Genomic DNA, 13,045 nt, shown 5'->3' with positions numbered 1-13,045 from the left:
TATTTTCCTCTTTCTTTTAAAGTGTCCTTTCCATTTTGTTTAAAGTGACCGTTTGTGTGTGAGCTAATGCAGAATGTGTGTTGTGTGTGTGTGTGTATGTGTGTGCTCATGTGTACTTGTGTGTGGGGAGTTCAGTGTTCAATGTTCTCATGGCCTGGGGGAAGAAGCTGAGCCTTAGTCTCTCTGTTCCCATCCCAACCCCCTCACGAGTTCCCATTGGGTGCTTTAGGCCTGTTCGAACTGTAGGAGAGTTGGGGGAGAGGGAGAGAGTTTGGATTTCAATATCCATAGTTATACTGATATGAATTGTTAATTAATTATAAATGAGTCATTTCAATGTCATTATTACTCTTTATTGATATATCATAGTTGTGTGATTTAGGTCAAGTGTTTTCAGTGTCAAAGAACAACATAGTCTGAAACCATTTCAACATTCTAGGGCTGCAAATCTTTTTTGGGAAATAATCTAATTGCGATTTTTGTGACAGATATTGCGATTGCGATTAAATTTGCGATTATAATAAAAAAAATAATGATTAGACACGTTTACCTTGATCCATCTCCTGATCCTTTTCAGGCGCTGCTCAAGTTATCAAGATTTCACGCAGATGGGTGGCAGCAGTGAATCGGTCGACCACTCCCCTTCTCTCGGAGATGGTCTCTCTCGAAAGCACAGGAACGCCAGTGGGACTCTGAGTGAACCAAGTCAGCTCACGGGGGGGAGGATGGGGACGCCACACTCGGAGCAGAGGGGGAGACGGAGCGTGCATCAAAGGTAACTGGTGGTCTAGACATCTGCCGTGCGTCTCTGTCTCTGAGAGATACGGAATTAGAACTCTGAGGTCTAACTGAGGGGGAACATTTGCCCCGAGAGAGGTCATGACCCCTGATGCCGTTCTATTTGCCCTTTTGTTTGCTCAGCCCCTCGGCCGAAACGCCCAGTCCAGAATTCAGCAGGAGAAGGGTGCGTGTTCTGCACCAGGAGGAGGACGCTCTCCCCTACGCCAGCGGCCGCAGCACGTCACCCAAGCCTGCAGAATTCTTGGGAACAGGTTCTTTGACCCCGAGGGGTCAGTTGGGGTCGCGACCTCACACGCCAATGGGGAGGGTTGACATTCGACCCCAGGATGACCACATGATGATGTCACAGACACTATGCTACTCTCCCACCTCGCCCAAGTTGGAGTTCAGATCCACGCCTCACACGCCTGTCACAGAGCGGTGGCAAAGTCTCAGCAAGGTTGGGTTCTTTTGTTGTTGGCTACAGTCAGAATACATACATAATATACATACCATACATACAACATAATGCTTGAGTGTCTAGAAGCTGCAGAAGGAGAAGTAAAAAAGGAATCTTTTATTAGTTGCAAAGCATCTATGACTCTGATGTGATGCAGGTATCAAGATACTATGGTAGCCACCATACTCGTACTGGCCAGTAGCGTAACTAATAATAGTAGGTAAGGTTACTCAAATAAATAAATAAACATTTTGGGTATATTCTCATACGTTCTTGAGGAGTTTTATTTTTATTTTTATGGAACGACGTTTATTTTTATTTTATTATTTAAATTTTTTAGAACTTTCGCATTGAGCCTTTAAAGGATGTTTTCTAGTGTCACATTCATCAAAAAAATAAGCCTGGTTAGATTTTAATGACGGAAGTCTATTACAATCTTTTTTTTATTAAATTGTTATTATTTTACATAGATTTTAATGACTACAACTTTTCTGGGAGGTTTTAATATCAATTATCTGCTCATTCTATGCCTGTCTATAATTATGCCAATTTTATGAAAATGTTATGCCTATGTCTATTTTGTGTCTATGTCACTGCTGTGGAGGACTTTGGGCTGCAATTATTGTATGAAAAGTGCTATACAAAAAATAAACTAAAGATTTATTATTATTATTAGTAGTAGTAGTAGTAGTAGTAGTATTATTATTATTATTGTATACTCACACCGTTTATTGCTTTTACTCCCCAGCCTACGGCTACATATGCCTCCGTCCATCACATGCCAAGCGGCCGAAGACCTTTGGGAAAGGTAGCTATAGCATGAAGACTGAACATGAAGACTTGTACAGCATTACAGGATACAGTGCAACATATTTATTTGACTAGAACTACTTATTATTTATTTGGAAATGTTTTACTCAGGTCAGTTAAAATGAGGCATTCATTCTGTGTTAATAATGTGGTTATTATTCAGTGATGTATCACTTATAACATACTAGGGCCTTCCCCTATTAGTCGAATAGTTGGCTAATTGGTCATAATAATAATAATAATAATAATAATAATAATAACAATAATAATAATAATAATAATAAACTTTATTTGTATAGCACCTTTCATATAAGAAGTGCAGCCCAAAGTGCTTCACAGCAGTAAAATAGACATAACATTTGCATAAAGTTGACACAATAAAAGCAATGCAGAAAATAAGAAATAACAGACAATAACAATACTTCAATAAACCAGTAGTTCCAAATGTTACCGGAAGAGAAGACTAGCTAACACTGGAATCATGTGCTCTCTCCTCTTGGTTCTAGTTAATACTTAGCCTAGCTGCAGAGTAGTTCTGTATCATTAGGGGATCCGCTCGGCATCACTCATGCACTGTCCTCGCACGTGCACGCGCACTGAATAAAATTCCACAAATGTACCTTTAATACCAGTATTCGTCTGACCACACCCCTCGTTAGCTTACCTTCATAAGCAGGTGTGTGGTCACCTGCTCTCCTCCTTCTCGCTTTCACCACAAGGAAGTGCCTCGGTAGTACCCCACTTGACGTGTTGTTAGTTGAAAAGAGTTGTGACGAGTTTACATTGTGCTTAGTTTTTTCTTCTCTCATAACTGTTCAAAGGAAAAAGCTAAGTCATAATGTCTTCTTCGGAGAGTAGACCCACTCTTCACCAGCGGTTCTCCATTCCCGCCTCCGTCGTGCGTTTTGGTGCGGGGCTGCTGCCACTTTCGTGGTTGCCGACCCAGCCCAGGAGGCAGCCGATGGGTAGTTTGCCTCTCCGAGGAGCCGAGACATCGGTGCCGTCGCTCCGGCGATGGCATGATCTCGACTCTGGTTCCAGGGAATCGTCCGTTGTTGAACGGTCGGTTGTTTTGGGTCCGGAGGATTTGCGACGCAAACTTTTCGCGTCTGCCCGTTCACGTCGCAAGATGGTGGCATGCAGGCGCGAACGGCCTGGGTTTGGGGAATTGCTGGAGACCAGCGAGGATGCGTCGGGCTCTACATGTCCGATGGAAACTGAGGATTTCATGGAAGAGTCGGACGGATTCTTGTTTGAAGGTTCTGTGGAGGCGAGTATCCCTCCTATCCAGGAAACACCGGAGGGGGGAGAAATGGCTCCTTGGGACGCCTTGTTCGAAGATGTCGAGGAACCACCTCGGCCTCATCAGCAGGATGCCCTGCTATCAGCCACATCAGACTGTGGCTCCTCAATGGGTCAAAGCCTGCTGCATGTGAGCGATGCGGGTTCGGTGGAGGAAGGTCAGCAGGGGGAACTGCAGGCTTTGTTTCCCGAGCTCATGGCGGTAGCTGCCACTGCAAACGGCGTGCCGCTGCCGCTGCCATTGCCTGCTCCTGTCCCCGACGATCTCATAGGTCATCTCTGGCAGCGTCGCCCGGTGAGAGGGGTGGATGTTGTCTACCCATTTTTCCCCTCAATGGGGGCCTATGTTCGTCAGGGTCAGGCGGTTTCTAACATCATGGGACTTGCCCCCGCCTATGTACCAGTTACGCGGGTGTCGGGGTTGGTCAAAGGTATGAGAGAGGGCGTGCCACGGCTTGATAGGCCGATGGCCGCTCACCTCTGTCCGGATGTGGTGTGGGAACCATTATGCAAGCCGGTTCTCCATGGAAGATCGGCTAGGCGATTGGCATATTGGGGTGACCAGTCATTTATCGCTGGTACACAATCGCTGGCTGCGGCTTCTAACATCGCCCACCTGGCTAGATTTGTATCGGGGATATTGACGGGCGGCATGGATCTGACCGAGGTAAAATGCGATCAGATCACCCAGGCGGCAGGAGCTGTCCTGCACCTTACCCAGGTGCTGGCCATAGCCTCGAGGAAGACGCGCGCCCTGGCCACCCTGACCCAGCGCCACCTTTGGCTGGAGCAGGCTCGAGTGCCGGAGAAGAAGAGAACCCCTCTTCTGACGGCCAGCCTCTCCGATGCTGGACTGTTCGGGAAGGCCCTGCAGCTGATGACCTCAACGTGCAGAGAGATGGCAGAGGAGAGATCCATTCTCCAACCCCATTTTCCGCCTCCCGTCCTTGCCGGTGGAGTCAGAAGGCTTCCACGACGTCGAGCTCCCTCCGCCGTGCCTACCACTGCCTCCGCCGCCGCTGCTGGCCCCTCCAAGAAGGCCAGGAGAAGAGACGCCGCTTCTGCTACCGCCGGCCCATCCACAACCGGAGGAGACGGTAGGGAACGTCGAGACCAGCAGACAGTTACCTACCGTCCCTCCGGGGCTCCTCGGGGAGGTAGGCACGAGCGGCGCGAGGTGGCAGACGCAGCTAAAAGTGACTTTTCCCTCTGTGTCCCCTCTCCTCTACACCCTCCCCGGCCCCTCATGATTATGTTTTTGTGCCGTGGAAATAAAGAGTTCCCCGATATAAGGGAAACTGTATTATTGGCCAAACAAACTGTGTGTTTCTTCAACAAATCATATGATGGGGTTGCGTAAATGTGAATCTGCACTATTACATTGAGGGATGAGTCATGTTGTGTTACGAGATTAGGCAAGGTCTGCAAGCATACACTCAGTCGTAGGAGGTTCTATTAGCCTGACGCTCCACATGCAGGTAGAAACTGGTGGTATTTCCATTGCTTGAACAAAGTAAATGTGTCCCACAACGCTGTTGTGTTAGTTGCAGTAATACTCGTACACACACGTTCCACGGCCTGGCCGTTACTCTCTGTCAGCGTTGCTATGTATGACATAGAAAGCAGGTGTAGGATTCACACACATACGACTTGTTTTGTTATAAATCCTGTTCACATTTGTGGGTAGCGGGCATTGTATTAGCTTACGCTATACATTGGCATTCTACCGAAGGTTTCACAATGCTACAGTTGTTATTGTGTGTAGGGAAAAAGGTTTTTTTGTGAGGGGGTGTCGAATAAACCCCTCCTTTCCACTTGGTTGGTTTAGGAGATTTTTTCTCATTCTGCTGAGCCAGTCAGGGCCGAGTCGTCCGAACGTCTTGGCAGGGAGGGGGGGGGGGGGGGAGGGTTGTCCTGACGTGACTCCTATTACAAACAGGAGCCGTGTACAGGGTTTCCCCCCGTCATAGCAATGTTGCTATGGCGACGGCTTCCGTGAGTTAAGACCTTTACGTAAGGTTGTGGTGTTAAGGTGTCGAGTTAGAGCGTAGGGCTTGCGGGTCTGCTACGCTCGATTTATGTGTAAACTTGAGTCAGTTGGTCACGTGACTCACAGTTGGCATGTCTTTTTCATAACTACGACTCATGTGGGAAGGCTTCTGGGAAAGTTCGGTCTGTACTCTCTGACAAAAGGAGTGACTGGATGTAAAAAATGAACAGTTTTTTACTCCCAGCTGTGCAGTTGGGTTCATACGGTTGATGCTTCTTCTTTATTATTATAAAGAGTTGGATGAATCTATATGAATTGGAAATGGGGGACCCTGATGGAAGCAAGACTAACGTCTTTCTCAGGTCTGCATCCCCTTAACAATTGTATGTATTGAGCCGTACTGTATTGTACCCATTCTGCAATCTGTTAAATAAAGTTTTCATTCATTCATTCATGGAGTTGGTTGCATCCCGCCCCTCTTGTCGTTCCCCTGGGCGCCTTGGGGATTCAATAAGATGGTCTACATAGCCTATTATTGATGTGGATATGCCCGACGCACACATAGTGCTAGCTCGGGATGTTCTGCTGGACATTAAGCAACTGACTGGCGCGCCTTGGTTGCTTGGGGTTAAAACAGCGTTTTTATAAAGCAATTGGGATGGGGGTTTTCCTCTTCCGACGACCTGTGTGGTTGTCGACGGGTTCTCGTTCATATCAGGGGATGATAACGGAATGGATCTGGACATATGTAGAAGGGTCTCACGCATATCTGCCCCTTCTCCTGGAGTTGGCATGTCGGCGTAGTTAGGGCACGGGACTGGTTCTGGTCACGCTGGTCCGGATCAGTTAAACCCGTTGTCCGCCGGGGATGCAGATCTGCTGTTCTGGTACCCTGAGGGACTTGGGCGTTTTTCAGGGGGAAAAATGCTAGGTCGGTCTGGGTGTCACAGGGTTAAGCGCTATGGAGCCCTTGTTGGGTGCATTGTATTCTACACTGTCGTAATGGCTTGCGGCCGTGCCAGCCTGTACACGCCCGATCTCGGCGGATCTCGGCCGCCACGCAGGTTGGTCTTGGTTAGTACTTGGTTGGGTGACCTCCTGGGAATACCAAGTACGGGGTGTTGGGGCTGGTTTTCCATTCTTGCGCTCTTCTCTTACGCATGGCGAAGAGGGGCCTGTTGGAGTGGTCTTTGACCTCCTCAGGGGACCCTGTGCTCCCCGTATCACCGGGCCCGGTCCGAAGTAATGTTTTCGTTGACCCGTAGGCCCGGGATAACCCTGTTGGAAACTGGAACACGGGTACTGCGGCAGTGCCGCAGGTATGTTTTGGAGTTTTTTTCCTGAGGGGTTATGGGACCAACCACCGCATAGGGTAACGACTAGGTGGTTGGTTCTCTGGTGTGTTGGAGCAGTGTCAACTCCCGGGTTAACCGGTTGAGGGTGCCCCTGCACGTTCATGACGTCTGCCAATCGTGTCAGCCTTCTCTGCCTCAACCCCTCTGGGTGGGGGTTTTTAAATGGAGGCTTGGTCATGCAACAACGCCAGCATGCGCCCCTTCCGCCGGGGCGGCTGTGTTCAGCTGTCCCCTCTGGCGCCTGTCTCGTCCGCAGTCTCCAGGCTCGGGTTAACAGCCTGTTGCCTGGTTTTCCCCGGTGCGCTGCCTGCTTCCGTTGGTTAACCTTTTTTGTGTGCTTACGGCCATGCTGTCTGCCTGTTCTGCAGGGTCAGTGTGACAGGCGGTGTACTATTGGGGGGACAGGGCCCGCTCGGCTGAGGGGCCTTTGTCCGAATACGCTGGCGATGTGGGGGGCGGGGTCACTAAGTGCCCACCTGGTGGGGTCTTGATGCTGGCATCATGGACTTCTCCGGGCCCCCGTTCCAGGGGGTCCAGTCCCTTTGGTGGGTCTGGGCCTTCCTTCGCGCTCCGCTGCTACGGCCTTGCCACGGGGTTGGGTTTGCCCTTGACCCCGTGTTTCTGGGGGCAGTAACGAGGTTGTTGCCTCCGTTCGTTCCCGGGTGGCATGCGGGTTGTGCGTGTGTGTAGTCGTGGGGTCAGGCCACGGCTGCTCACCCTGTGCGTTGAGTTGCTTGAGTGCCTCTTCGCACGGTCGGGTCCGTCGCCCTTCCGGGAAACCTCTAATAGGGGGGGTGCCCTCCATTAGGGGGGGTCGGGGGGGCTCGGCCCTCCCTGTTCTGATGGTCGTGGGGGGCTTTCAGCGGGGTGTATTTGTCGGCCGGTGGCTCCGCTCGGCCTCCCTATGTGCATGAGTGATGCCGAGCGGATCCCCTAATGATACAGAACGTTAGGTTATGACTATAACCAAGTTCTGTTAATTAGGGGTGACGCTCGGCATCCGACGCCGCTGCAGCCCTTGACCTCACCTTGTGGTGAAAGCTTGGGAAGGAGGAGAGCAGGTGACCACACACCTGCTTATGAAGGTAAGCTAACGAGGGGTGTGGTCAGACGAATACTGGTATTAAAGGTACATTTGTGGAATTGTATTCAGTGCGCGTGCACGTGCGAGGACAGTGCATGAGTGATGTCGAGCGTCACCCCTAATTAACAGAACTTGGTTATAGTCATAACCTAACGCTAACACTGGACTCATGTGCTCTCTCTTCTTGGTTCTAGTTGATAGCCTATCTGCAGAGTAGCTAACACTGGACTATGTGCTCTCTCCTCTTGGTTCTAGTTAGTGCCTAGCTGCAGAGTAGCTAACACTGGACTATGTGCTCTCTCTCCTCTTGGTTCTAGTTGATAGCCTAGCTGCAGAGTAGCTAACACTGGACTATGTGCTCTCTCCTCTTGGTTCTAGTTGATAGCCTAGCTGCAGAGTAGCTAACACTGGACTATGTGCTCTCTCTCCTCTTGGTTCTAGTTAATAGCCTAGCTGCAGAGTAGCTAACACTGGACTATGTGCTCTCTCCTCTTGGTTCTAGTTAATACTTAGCCTAGCTGCAGAGTAGCTAACACTGGACTATGTGCTCTCTCCTCTTGGTTCTAGTTAATAGCCTAGCTGCAGAGTAGCTAAAACTGGACTATGTGCTCTCTCCTCTTGGTTCTAGTTAATACTTAGCCTAGCTGCAGAGTAGCTAACACTGGACTATGTGCTCTCTCCTCTTGGTTCTAGTTAGTAGCCTAGCTGCAGAGTAGCTAACACTGGACTATGTGCTCTCTCCTCTTGGTTCTAGTTGATAGCCTAGCTGCAGAGTAGCTAACACTGGACTATGTGCTCTTTCCTCTTGGTTCTAGTTGATAGCCTATAGCTGCAGAGTAGCTAACACTGGACTAATGTGCTCTCTCCTCTTGGTTCTAGTTGATAGCCTAGCTGCAGAGTAGCTAACACTGGACTATGTGCTCTCTCCTCTTGGTTCTAGTTAATACTTAGCCTAGCTGCAGAGTAGCTAACACTGGACTATGTGCTCTCTCCTCTTGGTTCTAGTTAATAGCCTAGCTGCAGAGTAGCTAACACTGGACTATGTGCTATCTCCTCTTGGTTCTAGTTGATAGCCTAGCTGCAGAGTAGCTAACACTGGACTATGTGCTCTCTCCTCTTGGTTCTAGTTAATACTTAGCCTAGCTGCAGAGTAGCTAACACTGGACTATGTGCTCTCTCCTCTTGGTTCTAGTTAGTAGCCTAGCTGCAGAGTAGCTAACACTGGACTATGTGCTCTCTCCTCTTGGTTCTAGTTGATAGCCTAGCTGCAGAGTAGCTAACACTGGACTATGTGCTCTTTCCTCTTGGTTCTAGTTGATAGCCTAGCTGCAGAGTAGCTAACACTGGACTAATGTGCTCTCTCCTCTTGGTTCTAGTTGATAGCCTAGCTGCAGAGTAGCTAACACTGGACTATGTGCTCTCTCCTTTTGGTTCTAGTTAGTAGCCTAGCTGCAGAGTAGCTAACACTGGACTATGTGCTCTCTCCTCTTGGTTCTAGTTGATAGCCTAGCTGCAGAGTAGCTAACACTGGACTAATGTGCTCTCTCCTCTTGGTTCTAGTTAATAGCCTGGCTGCAGAGTTCTGAATGAGCTCAGGATTAAAGTATTTAAATTTTAATTGACCAAGATTTGTATTTAGTTTTCCTTCGTGCTGAATGAGTTATATTCTAGAAATTATTATCACATTTCTGGCATCACTATTATTTCTATCAATAGCTGAATACTAGGGATGTCCGATATTATCGGCCTAGCAATATTATCTGCCGATATTGGCATAAAAATGTGATATCGGAAAATATCTATATCGGTTTTCAAAAAAAAGAAAAACGTTAAAAAAAAGAAAAAATTTACATTTATTTAACCTTTATTTACCCAGGCAAGCAAGTAAGAACTAATTATTATTTTATTTATTGTCAAAGTATGCATAATGTTGTGTTAATTACACGACAAGAGATATGTAATGTTAATTACCTGAAATTATTCCGTTTTTTGGGGGGGAAACCCTGCATATATCTGTATCGGTTGATATCGGTATCGGAAATTAAGAGTTGGACAATATCGGTATATCGGTATCGGTAAATAAGCCAATATCGAGCATCCCTACTGAATACCAATATCAACATGTCTCCATTTGCAGATGGATAAATCATGTGGGCAGCACAGTTTTCCATATTTATCGATTAAACCTTGAACTTTTTCATGAAAAAACAAGAAAAATAAATGTCTTGAGCAATCTACATAATCTACATCCCAACAGTGATGCATGAAACTGCGTTGCATGAAAGTGCTATGAAATCTGTAAAAGGCTTTGAAGAAATGTTTTCTGTTGCCGTTTTTCCATGTCAAAAGGGTGCAGTTACCTCTCACAGCCACAGGGCGCCGATCTCCCATAGTGCAGCATTAAAATCGATTTAGCCGGAATAATCCTATGACTATTAGTCAAGTAAGGATTTCTCTTATCTCATGCAGTCCTATACCTCCCTGTTCTCACTCTATTACTACTATCTGGCTCCTGTCTCTCTCTTCAGAGCTGCTCCCCAGGGGCACACACAGACTTATTGCCCCCTTTGCCCCCTGCATCGTCGCGGGCCACACACTCTCCTCACCCACCACCACACCACCACCACCACCACCACCACCACCGCAGCCATTTGTCTGTCTGTGTGTTGCCACCGACTACGGTACAAGCCTCGGCGCTCTCTGTGCTCTCTTGTGTTGCCGCTACTCTACTCAAACCGTGAGCTTAGAATTATATGGTTCCATCTTTACATTTGTGTCCAAATTGAGTTATTGCCATTGGTTTATTGGGTGTTTGTTAATGCCTCTGTGGTCTTTCATATTGTATTTATTTTGGTCTGTAATTCAGAAAATAAAAAAGGTTCCATCTCCAATACATACAGAGTTGGAGTTACTGTATAAGGTTCTATCTCCGAAAATCACATTTCCAAATGTTCCTGGATGTTGATAATGTGTACTTTAGGTAACTGCAGGACAGTGGTCTTATTGAGCTATACAAGTTGAATCTACTACACAACAGCTATGCCAGCTGGGATGTGACAACGTTGATCCTCAATATCTCTGAATCGCCCTGAACGCAAATGGAACCTTATGATTCTAAGCTCACAAAGTGCCTGCTGTACATGGTTGTGTGTACTCAAACATGTCGGTTTTGCGTGCATTTGTCTGTACTAAAGAAGATGTCTGTTGTCCATTGTTGTGTGTACTCAAAAATGCCAGTTGTGTTCTGTCAAATGTGTGGGCTGCGGGCTGAGATGTTGTGTTTGTACCCGAAATATCAGTTGTACATAGTTGTGTATTATACTCGACAGTGGTGGAAAGTAACTAAGTATTTGTAAGTATTTCCATTTTAGGGTTTGATTGATTGATTGATTGCAAAGTTTATTATGAAGAATGGGTACAGTACAGTACAGCTCAAATTGTTAAGGGGATGCAGACCAGAGAAAGACTTTCGTCTTGTTTACATCAGGGTCCCCCATTTTCAATTCATCATAACATATATGACACACACAACATACAGATAGACAGTACTGCTACATCTATACATTTATGACATACCAGATTTGCAAATACAGTACTGTTTGTGATACAAAAAGTGTCCAGAAAAGAGTGTATATACATTTGACGTAGAAACTGTACATTGGAGGAGGTTGCCTCAGGGCAGCTCTGGCTGCAATTGTAGCTTACCACCACCGGTATGACTGTGTATGAACGAATAATGGACTCTGTGAAGCGCTCTGAATCAGAGAAGAGCGCTATATAAATCCAATCCATTATTATTATTATTATTATTATAGGTGGGGTGGGGTTGGGTGGGTGGGGGGGGGGGGGCTGTACATTGGAGGTGGGGGGGGGGGGGGGGTTGGGTAGGGGGTGGGTGGGTGGGGGACACTGTACACTGTACATTGGAATACTGACAAAGCCATACTTGGTCATTTACTGTACAACTGGTTTAGGACATTTGTAGGGGCCAGTTTCGAATTGCAGTCTCCCGTAGGTGTTCTTTGAGAGTGTTTTTGAAAGTGGGTAGTGATTCACATTCCTTTACAGCTTTGGGTAGGGCGTGATGTGGCATAATTGCGAAACGTGTTTAGTCCCTTGTTTGAGCCGAATCTGGGTTTAACATGATTTGTGGAGCTCCCTCTGGTGTTGTGATCGTGGTATTCACTGACCTTTGGGAAGTATTTTGACATGTACATGGGTACCTTGGTCGTGTAGTGTATCTTGTAGACCAGGCCCATTGCAAGTTGCTGTACTCTGTCGTCTACTCTAAGCCATCCTAGGTTGTCAAAGTGTGCAGGGGTGAGGTGGGTTCTAGGAGTCAGGTCAAGCAGTAGTCTGACTAGTTTGTTTTGAGATGTTTGTAGGGAACTTTGTACTTTTACTCCACTACATTACAGAGTAAATATTGTACTTGTTACTCCACTACATTCATCTGAACCCCTCACTTACTAGTAAAATTTGTACTTTCAAATTTCAAGCCTGACAACTTCAAGAGGACATAATCAGAGCAGCATAACTGGCCCACATACCACTTTAACATAACCTTGAATCAGAGCATCATAACTGGACCACATACCACTTTAACATAACCTTGAATCAGAGCATCATAACTGGACCACATACCACTTTAACATAACCTTGAATCAGAGCAGCATAACTGGACCACATACCACTTTATCATAACTTTGAATCAGAGCAGCATAACTGGACCACATACCACTTTATCATAACCTATAGAGGTCAATGGTTCGAGGTCTGAATGCTCCCAAGCATTCAGAATACAGAAACATCATGTATAATGTGTACTTTTACTTTTGATACTTAAGTACCTTGAATATAAAATTCTTCTCCACTTTTGTAGAATTTTGAATGGAGGACTTTACCAGAGTACTATTTCATCTGGGTATTTCTACTTTTACTTAAGTAAAGGAACTGGGTACTTCTTCGACCACTGCTGCTCGAAAATGCCAGTTGTGTGCTGTTGTGTTTACCCAAAATGATTGTGTTGTGTTCTGTCTATTATCACGTAACACAAACTTGTAACATATTGATACATGTTGACACATCACTCCGAACTCTTGATATCAGTACAACATACACAACACACAGTAGGCTACTTTCATTTCGAAGGTCTTGTATGTAACTAAGTGTACCCGTATGTCCTTTTGTGTCACTAATTGAATTGTCACATACTGTCACTAATGCTTACTGTATCCACGTGTCATTCATCAACCATATATTTT

General features: G+C 46.6%; 1 protein-coding gene across 1 annotated transcript in view; it reads left to right on the top strand.

Moving 5' to 3' along the window:
* Positions 1–13,045, top strand: part of LOC311235500 (pleckstrin homology domain-containing family A member 4-like) — a gene marked incomplete at both ends in the record, with an annotated part of 44,596 nt that overhangs the window by 24,766 nt on the left and 6,785 nt on the right. The window contains 4 exons of the mRNA XM_084322968.1: positions 578–775; positions 922–1,240; positions 1,989–2,048; positions 10,310–10,462. Of these exons, the coding sequence (XP_084179094.1) occupies positions 578–775; positions 922–1,240; positions 1,989–2,048; positions 10,310–10,462 (730 nt within the window). The remainder of the gene's footprint in view (positions 1–577; positions 776–921; positions 1,241–1,988; positions 2,049–10,309; positions 10,463–13,045) is intronic.

The sequence above is a fragment of the Notolepis coatsorum genome (genome assembly GCF_963971535.1).
Source record: "Notolepis coatsorum genome assembly, chromosome: 10".
NCBI classification, from domain to species: Eukaryota; Metazoa; Chordata; class Actinopteri; order Aulopiformes; family Paralepididae; genus Notolepis; species Notolepis coatsorum.
This window is presented reverse-complemented; position numbering and strand designations above follow the sequence as displayed.